The 19,967-nt window shown below is 36.1% G+C and overlaps 1 protein-coding gene across 2 annotated transcripts in view; it reads left to right on the forward strand.

The window, feature by feature from the left end:
- EEA1 (early endosome antigen 1) overlaps positions 1-19,967 on the forward strand; it is a 145,696-nt gene that overhangs the window by 91,162 nt on the left and 34,567 nt on the right. For both annotated transcript variants that reach the window (XM_028148559.2, XM_028148560.2), the window contains 6 exons: positions 1,843-1,992; positions 2,458-2,577; positions 7,138-7,341; positions 10,886-11,086; positions 12,057-12,170; positions 18,044-18,199. In XM_028148559.2, coding sequence (XP_028004360.2) covers positions 1,843-1,992; positions 2,458-2,577; positions 7,138-7,341; positions 10,886-11,086; positions 12,057-12,170; positions 18,044-18,199 — 945 coding nt within the window. The remainder of the gene's footprint in view (positions 1-1,842; positions 1,993-2,457; positions 2,578-7,137; positions 7,342-10,885; positions 11,087-12,056; positions 12,171-18,043; positions 18,200-19,967) is intronic.

Below are 19,967 nucleotides of genomic sequence, written 5' to 3' on the forward strand. Positions count from 1 at the left end.
AGGAAGGGAGATGGGGAGAGAGAGAGAGAAACATCAGTGATGAGAGAGAATCATTGATCAGCTGCCTCCTGCACTCCCATACTGGGGATTGAGCCTGTAACCTGGTCATGTGCCCTGACTGGAAATCGAACCTTAATCACCTGGTTAATAAATCGATGCTCAACCACTGAAGCCTTTCCAAATGTCCTGCATTCTTATCTCCATGCAACAATTTTTTTTCTATACTCACAGCACTTGTGCAGCAATTTTTTTAAAAAATATATTTCTTTATTGATTTCAGAGAGTAAGGGAGAAGGAGAGAGAGATAGAAACATCAATGATGAGAGAGAATCATTGATCGGCTGCCTCCTGCACGCCCCTCACTGGGGATCGAGCCCGCAACCCAGGCACTTGCCCTTGATCAGAATCGAACCTGGGACCCTTCAGTCCGCAGGCTGACGCTCTATCCACTGAGCCAAGCCGGCCAGGGCATGTGCAGCAATTCTTTTGAAATTAATACAAACTTTCATTTTTTTTTTAATGGAACTACCCCCCTCTCCCCATCCCAAGAGAAAGTAACTATTATTTCTGGTGGTATTAGAAAGAATAATGAATTTGAGTTCTGATTTAGTTCCAGGTCAAATTTCTCTTTTACTTTTAACTGGGTGGCGATTTTAGAGTTAGTGAATGAAGATCCCCTAATATTTATTTTTAAATTATTCTCTCTATTTTATTTAGAAACTAGAAGCCCATTGCACAAAGTTTCTTGCAAAAGACCTTCCTTCACCTGGCTGCTGGCACCAGTTTTCCACCAGCACCAGTTTTTCTCTGGCCACCCGCTGATCGGAGTGCCTCCCGCCAGCGCGATCGGCAGCGCGATTGGCCACCCTGAGTTCCCCTGCTGGAGGGTGGCCCATTGTGCTGGAGGGAGGCACTCCGATCGGCAGGTGGCCAGAGGAAAACTGGTGCTGGCGGAAAACTGGTGCCGGCAGCCACACAATCAGCCACCCCGAGTTCTGCCACTGGCGCCTTCCGTCGGCCCCATGGGTCCTCCCGCAGCGCCAGCCCAATCAGCCACCCTGAGTCCCGCCCCCAGCCTCCCAACGGCCCAATCGTGGGCATAGCGGAGTGATGGTAATTTGCATATTACCATTTTATTAGGTAGGATGTTATACCATTTTGAGGACTTTAGAATGCTTTGTGTTCTCTTCAATACCCAATGTAAGAAGTAAATTGTGGTGGTTCATAAATATGAAAAAACAGTAGTAATGTTTAAAAATACTGTGGATCCCAGCCAGTGTGGCTCAGTTGGTTGAGCATGGTCCTGTGTACCAGGAAGTTGCCGGTTTGATTTCCCTTCATGGCACATGCAGGGGTTGCAGGCTTGATCCCCATTAGGGGGGCATGCAGGAGGCAGCCATTCAATGTTGCTCTCTCATCATGTATCTATATCTTCATCTCCCTCTCTCTGAAATCAATAAAAACATATTTTAAAAAATATTGTGGAATATACCTATGCTCTGAGTGTCTTAATTTTTAACTTTCACTTTGTTATTTTAAGTTCTTCAAGAGATTCCAATACTTATGTCCAAACAAGACCTTTTGTTTCACTGTACTTTTTAAAAGAGCAAGAAAATCAGAAAATGTGATATTTAATTACAATTTTATGGGATTCATCATAATTTATGTGATTAAAATTGAGTTGGATCATGAAAATTAAGATATTATACTAATATTGGTGAAAAATAAAATATTGTTTGAAAACTAGGTGTCGGTAGTGATGGTCCTGCATGTGTTTATACATATATATGTGTATGTGTGTGTGTGTGTGTATAAATTCTTTAATTATTTTATTTTTTAAAGTTACGTAGCAAACTTCTGGAGACAGAACGCCAACTAGGGGAAGCTCATGGAAGGCTGAAGGAACAGAGACAGCTTTCCAGTGAGAAGTTGATGGATAAAGAACAGCAAGTAGCTGATTTACAACTCAAACTTTCTCGTTTAGAAGAAGAGGTAAGCCAGCATTTCAGATGAGTTTATGTTAGCACATTTGTTGATGGAGTTGAGATATCTTGAATATTGTTATGATTCATTCTTTTCAATAAGTGATAATTATGGTTGTAGAAAAAAATAAAACAAATATTGATAACATGGTTTAGATTATTGTTAGAAGAAATTTTTATGTAATTCCTTGATCACATTAGTATACAAGACACAATAATAAAATAAATGGGATCCTGGAGAAAGAATTGAATTCTTCTCAGGATGACAGTCTATTCCTAGGGAATAGTTTCTTATTCATGATATTAATATTCTAAAACAATGAGATATTGCATATAAGGTTGATTTTATTATATATTGTCTGAATTTAGTTTTTTCTTCAGACTAGAGAATTGTGAGATGTGAAGTAATACCTGATATTTATGACTGATAACATTATGCCTTTAAGTTGTCATCTGACAGTCTACATTTTTTAAGTTAAAGGAAAATGTAACAAATTCCACAGAACTGCAGCATCAGTTAGAGAAAACAAAGCAACAGCATCAAGAACAACAAGCTCTTCAGCAAAGCACTACAGCAAAACTTCGAGAAGCTCAGGTAAATATTATTTGAATTATTAGCCTTTTAAATAAAAATAGCCAAAACTTTCTTTTGCTAAAACTAGATAATGCAAAATACTTGATTATGAAGGATTTTGATAATTTTTAATATCTGGATAATCAGAAAATCTTTTTCTTTTTATTGCTATGTTGAAATTTTCTCTAAAATATTTTAAAATTATTTATTATAAGTAAATTTATTTCTTTAAAAATCTTTAGTTATTTAATTTCTTTATTAACTAAATGTATATTAAACTTATTTATTTAAATAAAGTTTATATTACTTATTTAAATTATTTTTATACCTAATATACTATTATTTAGTATCGCTATTATTATTATTTATTTATTTTTCAATTACTTTTGACATGCCATATTATATTAGTTTCAGGTGTATTGTTTAAATAACTTATTTGAAAAATAAAAAAATACGAATAAAATTTCTTGGTTTAGTTAATTCAGTAAAAAGTAACATTTTGTGTTTTCTACAGGAGAACATAGTGTTTGTTGGTCATGTCTTTTCCTGCTTCAGAACTATTATATGAACATTGGCATTTTTGATATAGAAAATATAAATAGTTAAATTTATACAGATTCTATAGGATAGCTTAGAAAATTAAAAGAAGTTAAATTTTTGTTTTGTAATGATGAGGGAAAGAGGGTGCCCAGATATTTGAAATGAATTCAATTTTAACAGTCACTTATTCCTTCAATCTTTCATTAATTCATTGGATATTATTGAGCCCTGTATGTTAGGTCCTGTGGTACTCACTGAAAATAAAGAGATGAGTAAGACACAGTGCTGTCTCCTGGGAAATGGCAATCTAATGCTATGCACACATAATATATTTTAAAAAAATATATTTTTATTGATTTCAGAGAGGAGAGAGAGAGATAGAAACATCAATGAAGAGAGAGTATCATTGATTGGCTGCCTCCTGCATGCCCCTTACTGGGGATTGAGCCCACAACCTGGGCATGTGCCCTGACAAGGAATCGAACAGTGACCTCTTGGTTCATAGCTCAATGCTCAACCACTGAGCACGCTGGCTGAGCACAAAATATTTTTAAAAATAATATTAGGGGACCCTCATTCACTAACTCTAAAATTGCCACCCAGTTAAAAGAAGGCAGTAAGTAATGTGCCTCTCTTTTCCTTCTGAATTTGGAGAGTCACAGGGACAGGAATCAAAATACTGTATTCATTTATTTGCTCTTTCATTTACTCAGTCAACAAATAAATGTTAATGTCTGCTCTTAGCCAAATAATTGATTTTGTAGATATGACAGTGAAGAAAACAGATAAAACTGTCGGCTCCCAGGGACCTTAGTGAGGGACAAATAAAAGCCAAAGTAAATAGGCAAAATATAAGTGTATTAAATGGTGATGAAAAAAGGGTTGGGGAGCTGTAAGTCAATGACTGCAATGTCAGACAGCATGCCAAGGAAGGCCCCTCTGAGAAGATGAAAATCCTGAAGGAAGGAGGTTGTGAGCCATGTGGATATCAGAAGAGAACATCAGTATATTAAAAGCCCTGAGGCAGGAGCATATCTAAGGAACTTTAAGAAGACAGTGGTTGGAGTGGTGAGAAGTATTAAAATGGACCCAGAGAAATCATAGAGGGTCAGAACATGTCGAGCCCTTTAGGTTATTTTAAGAATTTTACTCTTGAGTGAGATGAGAAATCTTTGGAGGGTTCTGAGCAAAGGAGTAACATGATCTGACTTATAATTTCACAGGATTACTCTGGCTGCTGTTTTGAGAGTAGATAGTAGGGGCACACTAGTAGAAGCAAAGAAATTAGCTAACCAACTACTACAGTGATCCAGACGAAATGATGTAGGTTGTACATAATGTTATTAACCAGGAATAAAAATTCAAAAAATAAATGAGTAGAGGAAGAACAGCCCAAAGAGAGAATGATCAGAGGGCCTACAGAATGGAAGCTAAAGGACTTCAAAGCTGGGTGTGTGGTAGGGATGCCCAGTATGATGAATGAAAAATGTCCACTGGATTAAGTAATTAAGAAGTAAATTTGTGACCTTATCAAATGTAATTTAAATAAAGTGAAGTAGTTGAAAGTCTGATTTTTGACTGATGAGTAAATGAGAAATGAGGGAGTTAAGAAAGTAAATATGTATTACGTTTGAACTTTAAATGTGAATTGTATGAAGACTGGGCCAGAGCCTGGAGGAGGGCTTGGTTCAGGAAGTGTTTGGGAGTATGAGAGATATCTGAACATGTTTATAATCTAGGACAAACAAACTGATGGAAAGGGAGTAATTGAGGATGTTGGAGGAGAGGTGACTGAAGAAATAAGTTATTGAGAAAAAGCTATGATGTCACTGATACAGTAAATTTGAATTTATCTTTAACCTTTATGGGTAAGGAGATGGAAAATCAAGGTAGATATTCCTGAATATCCACCCCCCACCCCCCCTTTGGATAAAGTTGGGATAATAGCTGAGTGTCAAGCAGGCAGAATTTGAGAGAATATTGAAGCTTTTACACAGTTATTGAGGGAAATGTTTGAGGGTGAAAACCTCATTAAGGTAAATGATAGGATGATTCTGAGTATGTGATGGAGATTGAAGTCTAGAAATTTATAGTGGCACCAATCTGTGGAATTTTGTGATTTTGCTCTAACAATGTTTAGAGAGGTAAAGATGAAGGAAACAGATTGCAGTATTAATCTAGGCTTTCTTGGGGGTGGCTGTATTGGAAATTTGGGGGTAAAGAAATGGAGAATGTGGTTGAAAGAAGAGTTAAAGTTAGTTCATATCCATATGTGAGGTTTAGGAAGAGAAGTTAAACTTATGCTAAAAAAGCTAAAAAATAGAGATGAATGTCTTTTTGACACTGAAGAGCAGAAATGAGGTCATGAAATTGGGAGATGGTCAGGAAGTTGTGGTCACAGAGTAGGATAGATGAAATTTTTCATCTGGAACAATTTCAGGTGATTACAAGATTCTACATGGGAATGATTGAATAGAATGAGTAAAGGTATAGGAATTAAGGTGATATGAATGTTGAAGCTGTGCTTTTAATTCTCTATGTATTTTGTATTTCCCAGGAAATTGGCAGAGATTGGGATTGAGAGAAAGACTAAATCAGGTCTCAAGTCTTCAGTGAATGAGGTAGGGATTTATAGATGATAGCAACACAGAATAGAGGGTAGAATAAATGAATTATTTACTTACTATCCAAAGCAGCGTGAAACTTTTACATAAGGGCGAGAGCAGTGGTGGTGAAAAACCAGGAAAGGGTCAACTTCCCTGCTTTCCCACAGGAATGGGCCTTAGTATAAGAAAGGACTGAGGGGGAATCAGAGTCTGTAAAGAGAAAACCACATATCAGTTACTCCTTGGAAACAGAGTGACTGGAAAAAAGCTTAGACCTGTGGTTCTAGATTGGGGGAATGTGGAGAGTGGGGTCATTAGTGGCAGAAAAGAGGATGAGAGCAGAGAGGTCAGGTTGTCTTTCCTCATTAAGTGATTGAAGTTTAGAGGGATGAGAAGCATGTTTAAAAGTGACTAATCTCAAATATTTTGATATTGGTATAAAGTATTGAGGATACCAGATGGTTGCTGGCTCTGTCTCACACAATGGTGGGGGCTATGACAGGACTGGCAGAGGAACTTGTTAGGGCCTTGTTTTGGGTAGAGGCTCTCTGACTCTTAAAACTATTGAGGCTGTTGGTCAGACAGCTTGAAAACGTTAATGGGGATTGTTCTAGATGTGGGCTCTTGCCCTGTGCTCTGTGTAACATTACTTTGGTAGAGTGGAAGAGGGATCCCTTGTTGTTTTGATAGAAGAGTCCTTTTGAGGTATTGAAGTGAGTCTTGAGTGTTTGCGTGTTAGAATGCGGTCATTTATTTTCAACAAGTATCTTAGAGCATATGTGTCTTAGATAATCAATGAATAAAACAGACCAAAATCCTCATCTTTGTGGAGCATATATTTTAGTGAGGAGGTGGAGGGAGGCAGGTAAGCATGAAAAATAAGTAAGTTATTTAGTGTTAGAAGATAAGTGCTTTGGGAAGAAAAGAAAATATTCAGGAGAGAGGATATTGGGAAAGGCTGCGATTTTGTGTATTGGTCATGATAGGCCTACTGAGAAGCTGACATTTGAATAAACATTTGAAGAAGAGAAAATGAGCCAGGACTGTGAGCACTGTATATTCCAGGTAGAAGAAAAAATTAATGCAAAGGCTCTGAGATGGGAGTGTGCCTGGTGTGATTAAGGAATAACGAGGAGTCCATGTGTCTCAAATGATTGAACAAGAGTAGTAGGTGGTGAGGTCAGAGTGTTACAGTAAGATGTGGTTCATTGAAGTTTTGTTTTTTTGTTGTTAAATTCTAGTTTATTATCAATAATATAGATTTATATTAAATATATAGTATTAATTATTTAATTACATTTGCAAGGTTAAAATGATTAGTAAAAAAAATTCAGACTAAGTGTTTGAATTACTAAATATATTATCAATTATTTTATGTTTAAGGAATAACTTTTTAAGTTCTCTGTCCTTAAGGTTAGTTTTCAATTCTTTACAGAATGATTTGGAACAAGTACTACGTCAAATTGGTGATAAGGACCAAAAGATCCAGAACCTTGAAGCCTTATTACAGAAGAGTAAAGAAAATACTTCCTTACTAGAAAAGGAAAGAGAAGATCTTTATGCAAAAATTCAGGCTGGTGAAGGGGAGACTGCTGTTCTTAACCAGTTACAAGAAAAAAACCATACATTGCAGGAACAAGTAAGCTTGTCAGATCTATTCTTTTTCTAAAATTCACTGTTATCTCTCTAAATCTTATGAAATTCTTTACTTAAATGATTCTTCATTATGGTTATTTTTAGTACTTTTTATATTATATATTTTGACAAATGCCATATAATTTACCTTAGAGGTAGGTTGCCATTGTAGTGAAATTAAGTTAACATGACTTGAGACAGGAAACCTCAGTTCATGTCCCAGGATATAACTTATTTCCTATATGAACACAAGCAAATCATTTCACCTTGTTAGCTCATTTGAAAAGTAGAGATGTTATTAATAATAATACTTGCCTTATGGAATTTTATGTTTTGAAAAAACAATGACTAACAAAATCTATATAATAAAAGCCTAAGCGACCATTATGGTGGAACAACCAGAATGACCGATTGTTATGATGCACACTGACCACCAGGAGGCAGACGTTGCCCCCTGGTGGTCAGTGCACTCCCACAGGGGGTGCACCACTCAGCCAGAAGCTGGGCTCATGGCTGGCGAGTGCAGTGGCGGTGGCTGGAGCCTCTCCTGCCTCCATGGCAGTGCTAAGGAGCAGCAAGCTGAGCAGTAAGGAGCAGTGAGCAGGTGGGCAGTAAGGAGCGAGGGCTCCGGGACTGAGAAAGGGTGCAGGCCAGGCCGGGCTGAGGAACCCCTCCCTCGCCTCTAGTATTTTGATAATATCTTTGGAATATATAACTAATTTGATGTTACCTTAGCCTAACATTTATATATAGTTTAAGAGAAACTTATAAAATTTAGTTTAATACATTTTTCAAGGTAAAAATAATTTATATTTGCTTTTTGGTGGAAGAATTGCCCAATGAGAGAATTATAATTATCTAAATGAGATAGTATTAAAGTATTAGTAGGTCATATCACTTTTCTAATTTGGGTATTAGAATATAACATAATTTCTTTCTCAAATTTCACAAAGTTATTAGCCTTGGTTACCAGTTTTTTTTTTTTTTAAATATATTTTTATTGATTTCAGAGAGGAAAGGAGGAGAGAATTAGAAATGAGAATCATTGATCAGCTGCCTCCTGCATGCCCCCTACTGGGGATTGAGCCTACAACCCAGGATCATAGGTCAATGCTCAACCACTGAGCAACACTGGCTGGGCTTGGTTACCAGTTTTTATGAAAAATTCTTAAGACTACTTTTTAGTTGTAAACTAGCATGCAACTTAACATTGCTTATTGTATAACTATGACCAGAAAAGCCTATGCATGTTGGAGGAACTGGTACTTCTTTAGTGTTACCACCATAAACAACTAGAAAATTGGAAAATAAAGTTAAAACCACTGTTTTCAGACATTTTACAACAAGCAGTACAGGGTTTTGATCCATGAGCGAAGAGAAACGAATGAAGTCAATCTTTCAGCTACTCCAGCTTTGGACATGCAAACATTTTCCAATCTGTGGTGTAGGTTGGAGAAATCTAAGGAAAGCAGTGGTCTTACTGAATTGAGGAATGAGAGATTGAAGTGCAGGGAGGTTGAAGAAGCTCAGATTTTTAGGGCAGAATTTCAGAGAGGAAAGAGCATGGGAAGAAGTCTGCATAGGGATCCACTTGAGTGTTTGGCTGAATATTAAGCTTTGTGCCTACAAGGTGGGATTCCGTGAGACCAGTCAGTGAATAATTATTAGGAGCTAAAGGCTGGAAATTTATCCAATTCACAGGGCTGGGAGATGTTCAAGTTCTAGCCAGTCAGAGAAGAAAGACATGGGTGAATGCTCATTTGGAGTGTTAGATGCAGGAGTCAGACAGATGAAGATAAAAATATCATTTAAAACATGTTTTTATTTATTTCAGAGAGGGGAAGGGAAAGGGAGAGAGAGAAACATCCAGAGACGTCATACCTCCTATGTTACTAGAGTAAAAAGCTAGTGTGTATCCAACCTAAGAAAGCATAAAAACAAACCTAGAAAGGATCCAGCTGACCCACAAGTACATTAAATGCTGGAACAAAAGTCAACCTTTTTTTTTGAAAGAATTCAGTAAAATCCAGAGCTGTCACAATAAATATAAAAAAATTGTTGGACATATGAAGTAGCAGAAAACATGAGTTGTAAGCAGGAGAACAATCATTCAATGGAAATGAGACTCTGAAGTGAAAGATCATGGCGTCACCAGACAACTACTTTAAAAAGTTCTTATATATTTATGGATATAAAAGAAAAACTATAATAATAGAAATAGTGAAGCCAATAAAACAGAACCAAATAGAACTTATAGAGCAGCAATTTTCAACCATTGTACCCCCAAAATTTTAAAACATGCAATACCTGACTATTTTAATTAGGGGCACTGATTTCTTTCCCTTATATTGTCAAATAAAAAAGTGACAACAGCAAACACAACAATAGCTGTCCAGTGTAAATGAATCAAAATTATACCTACTTTTTGGTCAGATCAGCAAAAATATACAGTGTGTCCCCCAAAATATATGCACACTTTAACATCTGATTTTATTACATCTTGAAATGAAATGTATTTTAATAAACACTACTTTTATAATTATTCAAAATGTGTATACATTTTTTGGGGACACCCTATATTTTTTTGGTGTGTTGTAGAATTTTAGTAATTAGTTTATGTGTGCTATGAGATGAAAAAGGTTGAAAATTGCTGTTCTAGAGATTTAAAGAAGATCTGAAATGAAAATTTCATTGGATGGGCTCCATAGATTAAGCAAGTAGAAAACAGTATCAGTGAACATAAAGAGAAGGTAATTAAAACTATTTAAAATAAAGCACACAGAGAGAAAAGGCAAGAAAAAAAATGAGTAGTGCCTTATTAATGACTTGTGGCACAGTATCACATATACTTAGTCACAGAAGGATGGGGAGGAGGAAAATATTAGTAGAAATAATGGCTGAAAAAATTTTTAATTTGATTAAAATTATGAATCCACATTTATGAAACTCAATGAACCCCCCCCCCCCAAAAAAAAAAATCAGGTGAATTAGATTTCATCTAAATAAAAAAATTGTATACTCTTCAAAGGATACCATTTTGAAAATAAAAGCCAAGATGTAGAGTAGAAGAAAGTATTTATAATGCATATGTCTAACAATTTAGAACTATCCAGAATATATGGGGCACTTTTATTATTCAGATCAGTGATTGGAAATAGAGACGAGTGGAGGGTACTGACTTCACAGGAGCATGAGGAAATTTTTTGGAGTAATCGAAATGTTCTCTATCTTGATTGTGGTGATGATTAAATGAGTGCATATCTTTATCAAATCTCTAACTATATAATTCAATTCGGTTAGTTTTGTTTCATGTAAATTTAAGCTTAATAGAGATGGATTTAAAATAGTAGGAATCTTTGAATTTCATGTTATTTCTTATGCTTTTGAGATATTATATTTACTTATTTTTGGAAAGATGTGAACAATTCTTGAAAAAAAATTAAGATAACCTATCATAGAGCACTTTATTCTTATGATACTTGAATTTGGGTTTCTTAGCTCTTGTTATACATTTGTGCCCTTCGTAATTAGTCTTGCTATTGTGGTAGGTAACTCAACTGACAGAGAAGCTGAAGAATCAGTCAGAAAGCCATAAACAAGCCCAGGAGAATTTGCATGACCAGGTGCAAGAGCAGAAGGCACATCTTAGAGCTGCACAAGATCGGGTCCTTTCCCTAGAAACCAGTGTCAATGAATTAAATAGTCAGCTAAATGAAAGCAAGGAGAAGGTCTCTCAGCTTGACATACAGGTAATATTAAATTATGCAAATGAATTTATATGAATAAAACACTAATTTTAGGCCATTAAATGTTTTAAATATTGTTTCCCTCTCTCTATCCCTTGAACCTCCATCCCTACCCCACTCTTCCTGGCCTGATCTCCCTCTCTCATTAATGGAAAAAAAATGGGAATAAGAATTATATAAAGGCTGTATTTAGACAATTTGTTATGCTTTCTTGTTTGCCTTTTTTTCCTCTTTCTTCTGCCAAACTGTACTTCTTGAAATTACCGATCTTTTTGTCTTGCTTTCATGAAGTTCTTATTACTATTTTTCAAGTTTAAAATAGTTTGATATTATACCTTTAGATTTCTAGGTTAAATATATTTTTTACTTTGTTTTTTCTTTTTATTTTACTTTAAATGTATGATTTAAAAAATACCTTTATATGGTACCATTATGTTTAAAAATAGATATTCTTTCATAGGCCAATATAGAAGTTTTGTTCAATGGGTCAGTTGTGGGTTCGGAAGTAAGACATACTTCTTTCTTCATTCTCATAATTGGTTTCTTATTGTATACTATAGTAGAGAAAGTTATAGAAAATTTCTTTATTTTAGGAGCTTAATTACACTGGAAAATAGGAAATAATATAACAATTTGGAATATAAGGATATACATTTCTTTCTTTTTGAAATATAATTGTCTATCAGATAAGTTATATGATAATCCAATTAATGGATGTCCAATTTAAGAGAGAGAGAAGTGTTTCCAGGACATACAGGAACATCTTTTCAACATTTATCCAAACATTATTAGGAATCTTTCCTACTTTTTTCTGTTTGGGAGATATCACATACTAATTTTTCAATATTTAAATCTTTATGTTTTTTTGCCAAATGACTTAAAATTTTAAATTATTTAGTGTCAAAAGCAATGTATAGTCATGCAAGAAGAAATCAATAACTAAATATTAAATGACTTGTAAATTTTGTTACAGGTTAAAGCCAAAACTGAATTATTGCTGTCAGCAGAAGCAGCAAAAACTGCTCAAAAAGCAGATCTTCAAAATCACTTGGACACAGCCCAAAATGCATTACAAGATAAACAACAGGTAGGGGTACCTGATGCGGTTCACACCATAACCTAATGTTCTGATAGATAATTAATTGTAAACATATATAATGATAACACTCAGTTTTATGTTGTTGTGACTGACTTGCTTATTCCCCTTAATTTTTTCCTGAGTTCAGAACCAGTTGGAGTGGTAGATGCAGGAGTCAGACAGATGAAGATAAAAATATCATTAAAAAAAATAATGTTTTTATTAATTTCAGAGAGGGAAAAGGAGAGGGAAAGAGAGATAGAAACATCAATGATGGATCGGCTGCCTCCTGCATGCTCCCTACTGGGGATCAAGCCCTGCAACCTGGGCATGTACCCTGACCGGTACTCGAACCGTAGCCTCTTGGTTCATAGGTTGGCACTCAGCCACTGAGCAACACTGGCTGGGCTCATTTTTAGTTTTTGATAAGCTCATCTATAGTGCATCTATGATTGGGCCTTCTTAATAATGTATTTCTCCCCTAGTCTAGAACTTCATGAGGAGCTGAAATATTCAGTCTTAATTGTTTAATTGTTGCTCTATCCCATGAAGTGCCAATCACTGGGAAAGAGAGACAGACTTGCACACATGTTTTTAGTAGACATTCTGGGCCGTAAACCAGATTTACTTATCACTTGGAAGCAGTAAAGAGCAACATGCATTCCATCTCAATAATAAAAGTTGCTCTCTTTTCTTGGGAGTAGGAGTCATTGGAGCTGGAGGGAATATAGAAGTTACATTTTTAAAGCTTCCTTCTTAGGGAAAAGGACAAAATGTTGGTAGGTTATTCTTACTTTCCACCAGGTAGGCAGTTTTAAAATTTATATTTTATTTGAGAAGTAATACTAGTTGTTGGTCCAAATTTTAAAAACATTATACTAAGTATATCAAGCTAACAAAATAAAATTGATTTCTATATTTACCCTAAACTCCAATCCTTAGACAGAATATTTGCTATTAAATTTGGTATGTATCCTTCTGACTTCTAGAAGCATTGAATAAACCACACACACACACAGTGATATTTTTATTTTATAAACAGAATCACTATATAAGTTATTTTGCAACCTGCTTTTTACTTACACATCTGGAAAGTATTTTATAAACACAAGATCAGTGCCAGAAACTATAATGGAAAAAGTATTTTTAAGAATAACCACATATAAGTTTTAAATTTATCTGCCACAAACATTAGTAACACAATTCTAAAGCTAATAGGAAAAGAATAAAAGGTTTTCTGAAGTATGTCTGATGAAAGGCTAATAGCTTTTATATTTAAAACACTTTCACATAAGAAATAAGTGAACCTACAAAAAAGTGATCAAAACTATATTAGCAAATGTTCACGTTCATTAAGAACCAGTTGCAAATTAAGACAACAATGGAATATGCCCTTAAAGAAGTAAAATATGTGTATATGTTTAATACTTGAAGAATTGGAGATAGTTTAGAAGAACAAGACACTTTCATACATTGCTAGTGGGTTGTATATATTAGTTCAATCTTTTGATCGTGGTAGGGGAAGCTGTTTGGAAATCTATTTCAAGAATTTTAGGATTTTTCATATATGCTAGTTCACTTTTAGTTCTTTATTTTAAGAGAATAATCATAGCTTTAAGGATGTTGTTTGTATCTCTTAATAAATGCAGAAAGTTTAGTAGCAATATAAGAATCTAAAATAGGATATTTGGGGCCACATATGACAAACCTACAGTCAACATCATACTCAATGGGCAAAAACTAAAGGCATTTCTCTTAAGAACAGGAACATGGCAGGGATGTCTGCTTTCACAACTCTCAATCAACTTAGTACTAGGAGTCCTATTTACAGCCGTCAGATAAGAAGAAAAAATAAAAGGCATCCAATTTGGAAAGGCAGAAATAAAATTGTCATTATTTGCAGATGAAATGATATTGCACCTAGAAAACCCTAAAGACTCCACCAAAAGTCTACTTGATTTAACAAATGAATTTGGCAAAATAGCAGAATATAAAATTAACATCCAGAAATTGATGGTATTTTTATACACCAATAATGAACTCTCAGAAAGAGAAACTAAAGGAACAATCCCATTTACCATTGCAACAATAAAAAATAAGATACCTTGGAATAAACTTAACCAAGGAGGTAAAAGATCTGTATTCAGAAAACTGAATTTCTTAAAAAAAGGAATAGAGGAAGATACAAACATATGGAAGAATACACCATGCTCATGGATAGGAAGAATTAACGTAATCAAAATGTCCATACTATCCAAAGCAATTTATTGTTTCGATGCAATCCTTATTAAAATACCAATGGCATATTTCACAGATCTAGTCCAAAAATTTATATGGAACCAAAAAAGACCCCATGTAGCAACAGCAATCTTTAGAAAGAAGAATAAAGTAGGAGGATCACAATACCCAGATATCAAATTATATTAAAAGTCATTGTAATAAAAACAGCCTGGTACTGGCACAAGAACAGACATATAGATCAATGAAACAGAACAAAGAACCCAGAAATCGACCCAAGCCATTATGCTCAATTAATATTTGACAGAGGAGACAAGAGCATAAATGGAGTTAAGACAAGTCTCTTCAATAAATGGTTTGGGGAAAATTGGACAAGTACATGCACAAAAATGAAACTAGACCACCAACTTATACCATACACAAGAATAAACTCAAAATGAATAAAAGACTTAAATATAAGTCATGAAACTATAAAGATCCTAGAAAAAACCATAGGCAGTAAAATCTCAGACATCTCTTGTAGCAATATTTTTTGCTGATACATCTGCTAGGGCAAGGGAAACAAAGGAGAGAAACAAATGGGACTATACCAAACTAAAAAGCTTCTGCACAGCCAAAGAAAGCATTAACAAAATGAAAAGGGAGCCCACTGTATGGGAGAACATATTTGCCCATGATACATCTGATAAGGGGTTAATTTCTAAAATATATAAAGAACTCATATAATTTAACAAAAGGAAGATAAACAATCCAGTTAAAAAATGGGCAAAGGACCTAAATAAACACTTCTACAAAGTGGACATACTAATGGCCAAGAGACATACGGAAAAATGCTCAAAGTTACTAATCATCAGAAATGCAAATTAAAATGACAATGTGGTATCACCTCACACCTGTCAGAATGGCTACCATCAACAAATCAACAAATAATAAGTACTGATGAGAATGTGGAGAAAAGGGAACCCTAATACACTACTGTTTGGAATACAGACAGGTACAGCCACTATGGAAAACAGTATGGAGTTTCCTCAAAAAATTAAACATGGAACCGACTGTCCAACCTAAGAGGGAAGGTGGGGGTGGGAGTGGGGGGAGTAAGAGGTCAACCAAAGGACTTGTATGCATGCATATGAGCATAACCAATGTACACAGACAGCAGGGGGGTGAGGGCATGTGCTGGAGGGTGCGAGTGGCTGGGGAGAGGTTAATGGGGTAAAAGGAGACTTATGCAATACTTTAAACAATAAAGAATTTAAATTAAAAAAATTTAAACATGGAACTGCCATTTGACCCAATGATCCCACTTCTAGGAATCTATCCTAAGAATCCTGAAACACCAATCAGAAAGAATATGCACCCCTCCCCATGTACATAGCAGCATAATTTACAATAGTTAAGATCTGGAAACAGCCCAGTTTCCTTGCCCATCAGTAGATGAGTGGATAAAACAGCTGTGGTACATTTATACCATGGAATACTATTCAGCAGTAAAAAGAAGGATCTTTTACCATTTGAGTCAGCATGGAGGGACCTGCAGAGTATTATGCTAAGTGAAATAAGCCAGTCAGAGAAAGACAAGCTTCACACTCATATGTGGAACCTAATGAATAGAATAAACTGATGAATAAAATATATCCAGAGACATAGAAGCATGGAACTGACTGATGAATCTTAGAGGGAAGGATTGGGGGGTGGGGAGAGATTAACCAGGGAACTTATATGCACACTAGGGGCCCATTGTACCTTGAAAAGAACTGTGGGCGGAGAGGCTGCTGTGGGCACAGGGGTGGATCTTGGCCCATCCTTTGTGCCCCCGCCTGGCCCCTCCCACCACAGTCCCCAGTCCTCTGTCTGCTGGCATCCCCGCTCCCGCCACAGCTGCTCCAATGCACTGACGGCGCAGGCCCCGCTCGCACCTGCTGATGGCACGGAGCGGTTGGGGCCATCGCCAGCAGCAGGTGTGAGTGGGGCCTGTACTGTCAGCAGATGCGAGCAGGTCTGCCAGCTCTGATATCCCCTCAGGAGCAGGGGGCGGTGGAGAAGCACTCAGGGGCGATCGAGGCTGGCAGCCACCACTCACACCCACTGAGGGCGCCGAGCAATCGGCTGGCGCCAGGCGCCAGCAGCGTGTGCCAGCGGCAGCTCCGGTGCTGGCAGTGGGTGTGAGTAGGGCCGATGCCGGCAGCAGATGTGGGTGCTGACAGCAGGTGCAAGTGCCCAGTGGGACTGCGGCACGCAGGAGCATAGAATTTTCAGTAACTACCAGAGGCTTGCCCCTATGACAGCAACTGGTGCCCCGCCTTGGACTGGCGCCCCCTGCTCACCTGCTCCACCATCCCGTCACGGCCGATGCCCACCATGTTCTGTGCTTTGCCGTCTGCAGCTGACGCTTGCCATGTTCCGCACGCCTGCCCCCTAGTGGTCAGTGCACTTCATAGAGATTGGTTGTTTGGTTGTTCTGCCATTCAGTCTATTTGCATATTAGGGTTTTATATATATAGATATGCATAACTCATGGACACAGACAATAGTTGAAGGCCTGTGGAAGAGGGTGTGGATGCAAGGAAGAGGGGGTAACTGAGGGGCAAAGAGGGGGACATCTGTAATACTTTCAATAAAGATAAATTTAAAAATAAAATGAAATAGGATATTTGGATAAAAATGGACTGTATCAATAAAATGGAAATTTATGCAGTCAAGTATAATCATATTTTAGAAAATGTCATAGTTTCGAGATGCATTGTTATGTAACAACTAGAGGCCTGGTACACGAAATTCATGCATTCCGAGGGGAGGTCCCTCAGCCTGGCCTGTGTCCTTTTGCAGTCCGGGAGCTCTGGGGAGTGGGCCTAATCCATCAGTTGGACATCCTTAGTGCTGCTGCGGAGGCAGGAGAGGCTCCTGCCACTGCCACTGCGCTTGCCAGCCATGAGCCCAGCTTCTGGCACACTGACCACTAGGGGGCAGCTCCTATGTCGAGCGTCTGCCCCCTGGTGGTCAGTGTGCATCACAGCAACTGGTCATTCTGCTGTTCAGTCAATTTGCATATTAGTCTTTTTTTATATAGGATAAAGGAGATTACAGTGAAACAGTATGTAAAGTTAGTTCCTGTTTTTATTTTAAAAATTGAAATAAAAAAACAGAAACTAATACACAGAACAGACTAGAAGAAAAGTTATCGAATATTAATTGTGTTTATCTGTGGCTGATGGATTTATTAGTAATTTTTATTTTGCTCTTTCTGTGTAACTGGATATTCCTAATGAATTGAACAAGTATCATAGATGTAATCATTTTTTTAAAGTGTTATTTTTGAAAATGGGTGTCTTGAACATTGAAAACATTTAATTATAAATTATTTCAGCTTGTTTATTATTCTTTTGTATTTTTTGGTTTCCTAGAAAAAATGATTGAACTGTTTATGCATATAAACTTAGTATCTCAGACTATGCACAAGTTCAGTTCAGGTCCTTTAGATTGGTGGGTAAATTTAACCACTGAATATTCATTAGACTTACCTGTGATCTTACTCCAGATAGTTTCATAAATAAAATTAGAGTTTTAATTTTAGTTTGACCAAACATTTAGGCACTACAGTAAAGTAAGCCTTACCAAAATTTTCTTCACTTGTATTTCTCTTATAGGAGTTAAATAAGATCACTACTCAGTTGGATCAGGTCACTACAAAATTGCAGGAGAAGCAAGAACATTGCAGTCAATTAGAAAGTCATCTTAAAGAATATAAAGAGAAACACCTGTCTTTAGAACAGAAAACTGAAGAATTAGAAGGTCATATTAAGGTTTGTACAAAAGAAATTGAAGTAAGCAATATTTTTCACAGCTGTAGCAATGGAAACTGATGACTTAGATGGAATAAAATATTTTACATTTGCGAACAAAGGGGAAGTTGTGATATAAAATTTTTTTTAATTACTTAAATTTTTTTATGGGTTAATTTTGAATTCTACATTTACTTTCATTTCTTCACTAGTGTATGGCTTTTACAACTGACAGTTAACATTTATACTGGTTCCATTGTAGTGTATAACTAGTATTTCAAAGAGACAGTCAATCAGGGATCTACTCTATAATTACAAAGAACTTAATTTTTTTGTATGTGTGAAGTCTCTTTTGTTCTATCATTTCCATTCCTTACTTCCTTATTCCAATATAATATTAAAGATATTATAGACTTTTTCCTTTTTTAAACTTTACATTTATACCCTTTGGATTTTGTTTCTAATTTAATAATAAATTTATTCTGTGATATCCTGCTTCTTACTTTAACACAACTCCAAGGGAAAGTGCTGATTTACTAAAGAGATTAAGTTAAAAGACATATCTTAGAAGGCACTAACCTGAGTCCTTTGTTCTTTAAATTGGAACTTTCAGTTAAACAAAAATTTCTCAAGTTTATATATATATCTAAATAAATAATACCTTCATAGTCAAATGACAAACTTCTGTATAATTATGCAATCATGGCATATGCATATATGTGTACATATATATACACACACCAATATAACATGGAAAAAGAATTGCATTTACAATTCTGTTTGTGGGTTCCTTTTTCTTTTCTTTATGGCCAGTGGTAATAGTAATGAAAAAATTATGTAATAGTTGAAAAGAACAGAAAAAATGATTTTATTGAAAAGTGGCTAATGAAAATTCTATTTGGGTGTCTTTTAAAAATAGTTTTTTAGAAACAATAGTGTCTATTGTATTTATCAGATTTTTTAACATTTTGTAATTATTATTTTATAGAGTATTCCATATGTTTTATATCAATATATTGTTATAAAATTAATGTTAGTTATATCAGCTATCCAATAAAAGTGTCAAGTAAGAGCCACAGATGCCTAGATTAGTTTATAAAATAGAGTGCAAAATTATTACACCTATATTAGAAAATACATTGCTTATAGATATTCAACCTATATACTTAACAGCTTAATCTTTTAAATTTGTAAAAATATACACAGTTATATGTATATGCATGGACAGAAACTACACTATGAAGAACAGTTTCTAGACCAAGAGATTAAAGAAGCAAAATCAGGAATTTAATTGGCTTTATATTTAGGGTCAATAGGTGTTAATGAGAAAGATGATGTGACAACTTTATTTTGTTTGTGAATATCTATAAATACATGAGTGTTAACTGTAAATACAGAAGATTTTATATATATTTATATTAAATACTAGAGGCCCGGTGCACGAAATTCACGCACGGGGGTGTGTGTGTCCCTCAGCCCAGCCTGTACCCTCTCTAATCTGGGACCCCTCGAGGGATGTTTGACTGCCTGTTTAGGTCTGATCCTGGTGGGATCAGACCTAAACGGGCAGTCGGACATCCCTCTCACAATCCAGGACTGCTGGCTCCCAACCACTCACCTACTTGCCTGCCTGATTGCCCCTAACCGCTTCTGCCTGCCAGCCTGATCACCCCTAACCACTCCCTGCCAGCCTGATCGACGCCTAACTGCTCCCCTGCCAGCCTGAATGCCCCTAACTGTCCTCCCCTGCAGGCCTGGTCACCCCCAACTGCCCTCCCCTGTAGGCCTG

Source organism: Eptesicus fuscus, chromosome 7, assembly GCF_027574615.1.
Source record: "Eptesicus fuscus isolate TK198812 chromosome 7, DD_ASM_mEF_20220401, whole genome shotgun sequence".
NCBI classification, from domain to species: Eukaryota; Metazoa; Chordata; class Mammalia; order Chiroptera; family Vespertilionidae; genus Eptesicus; species Eptesicus fuscus.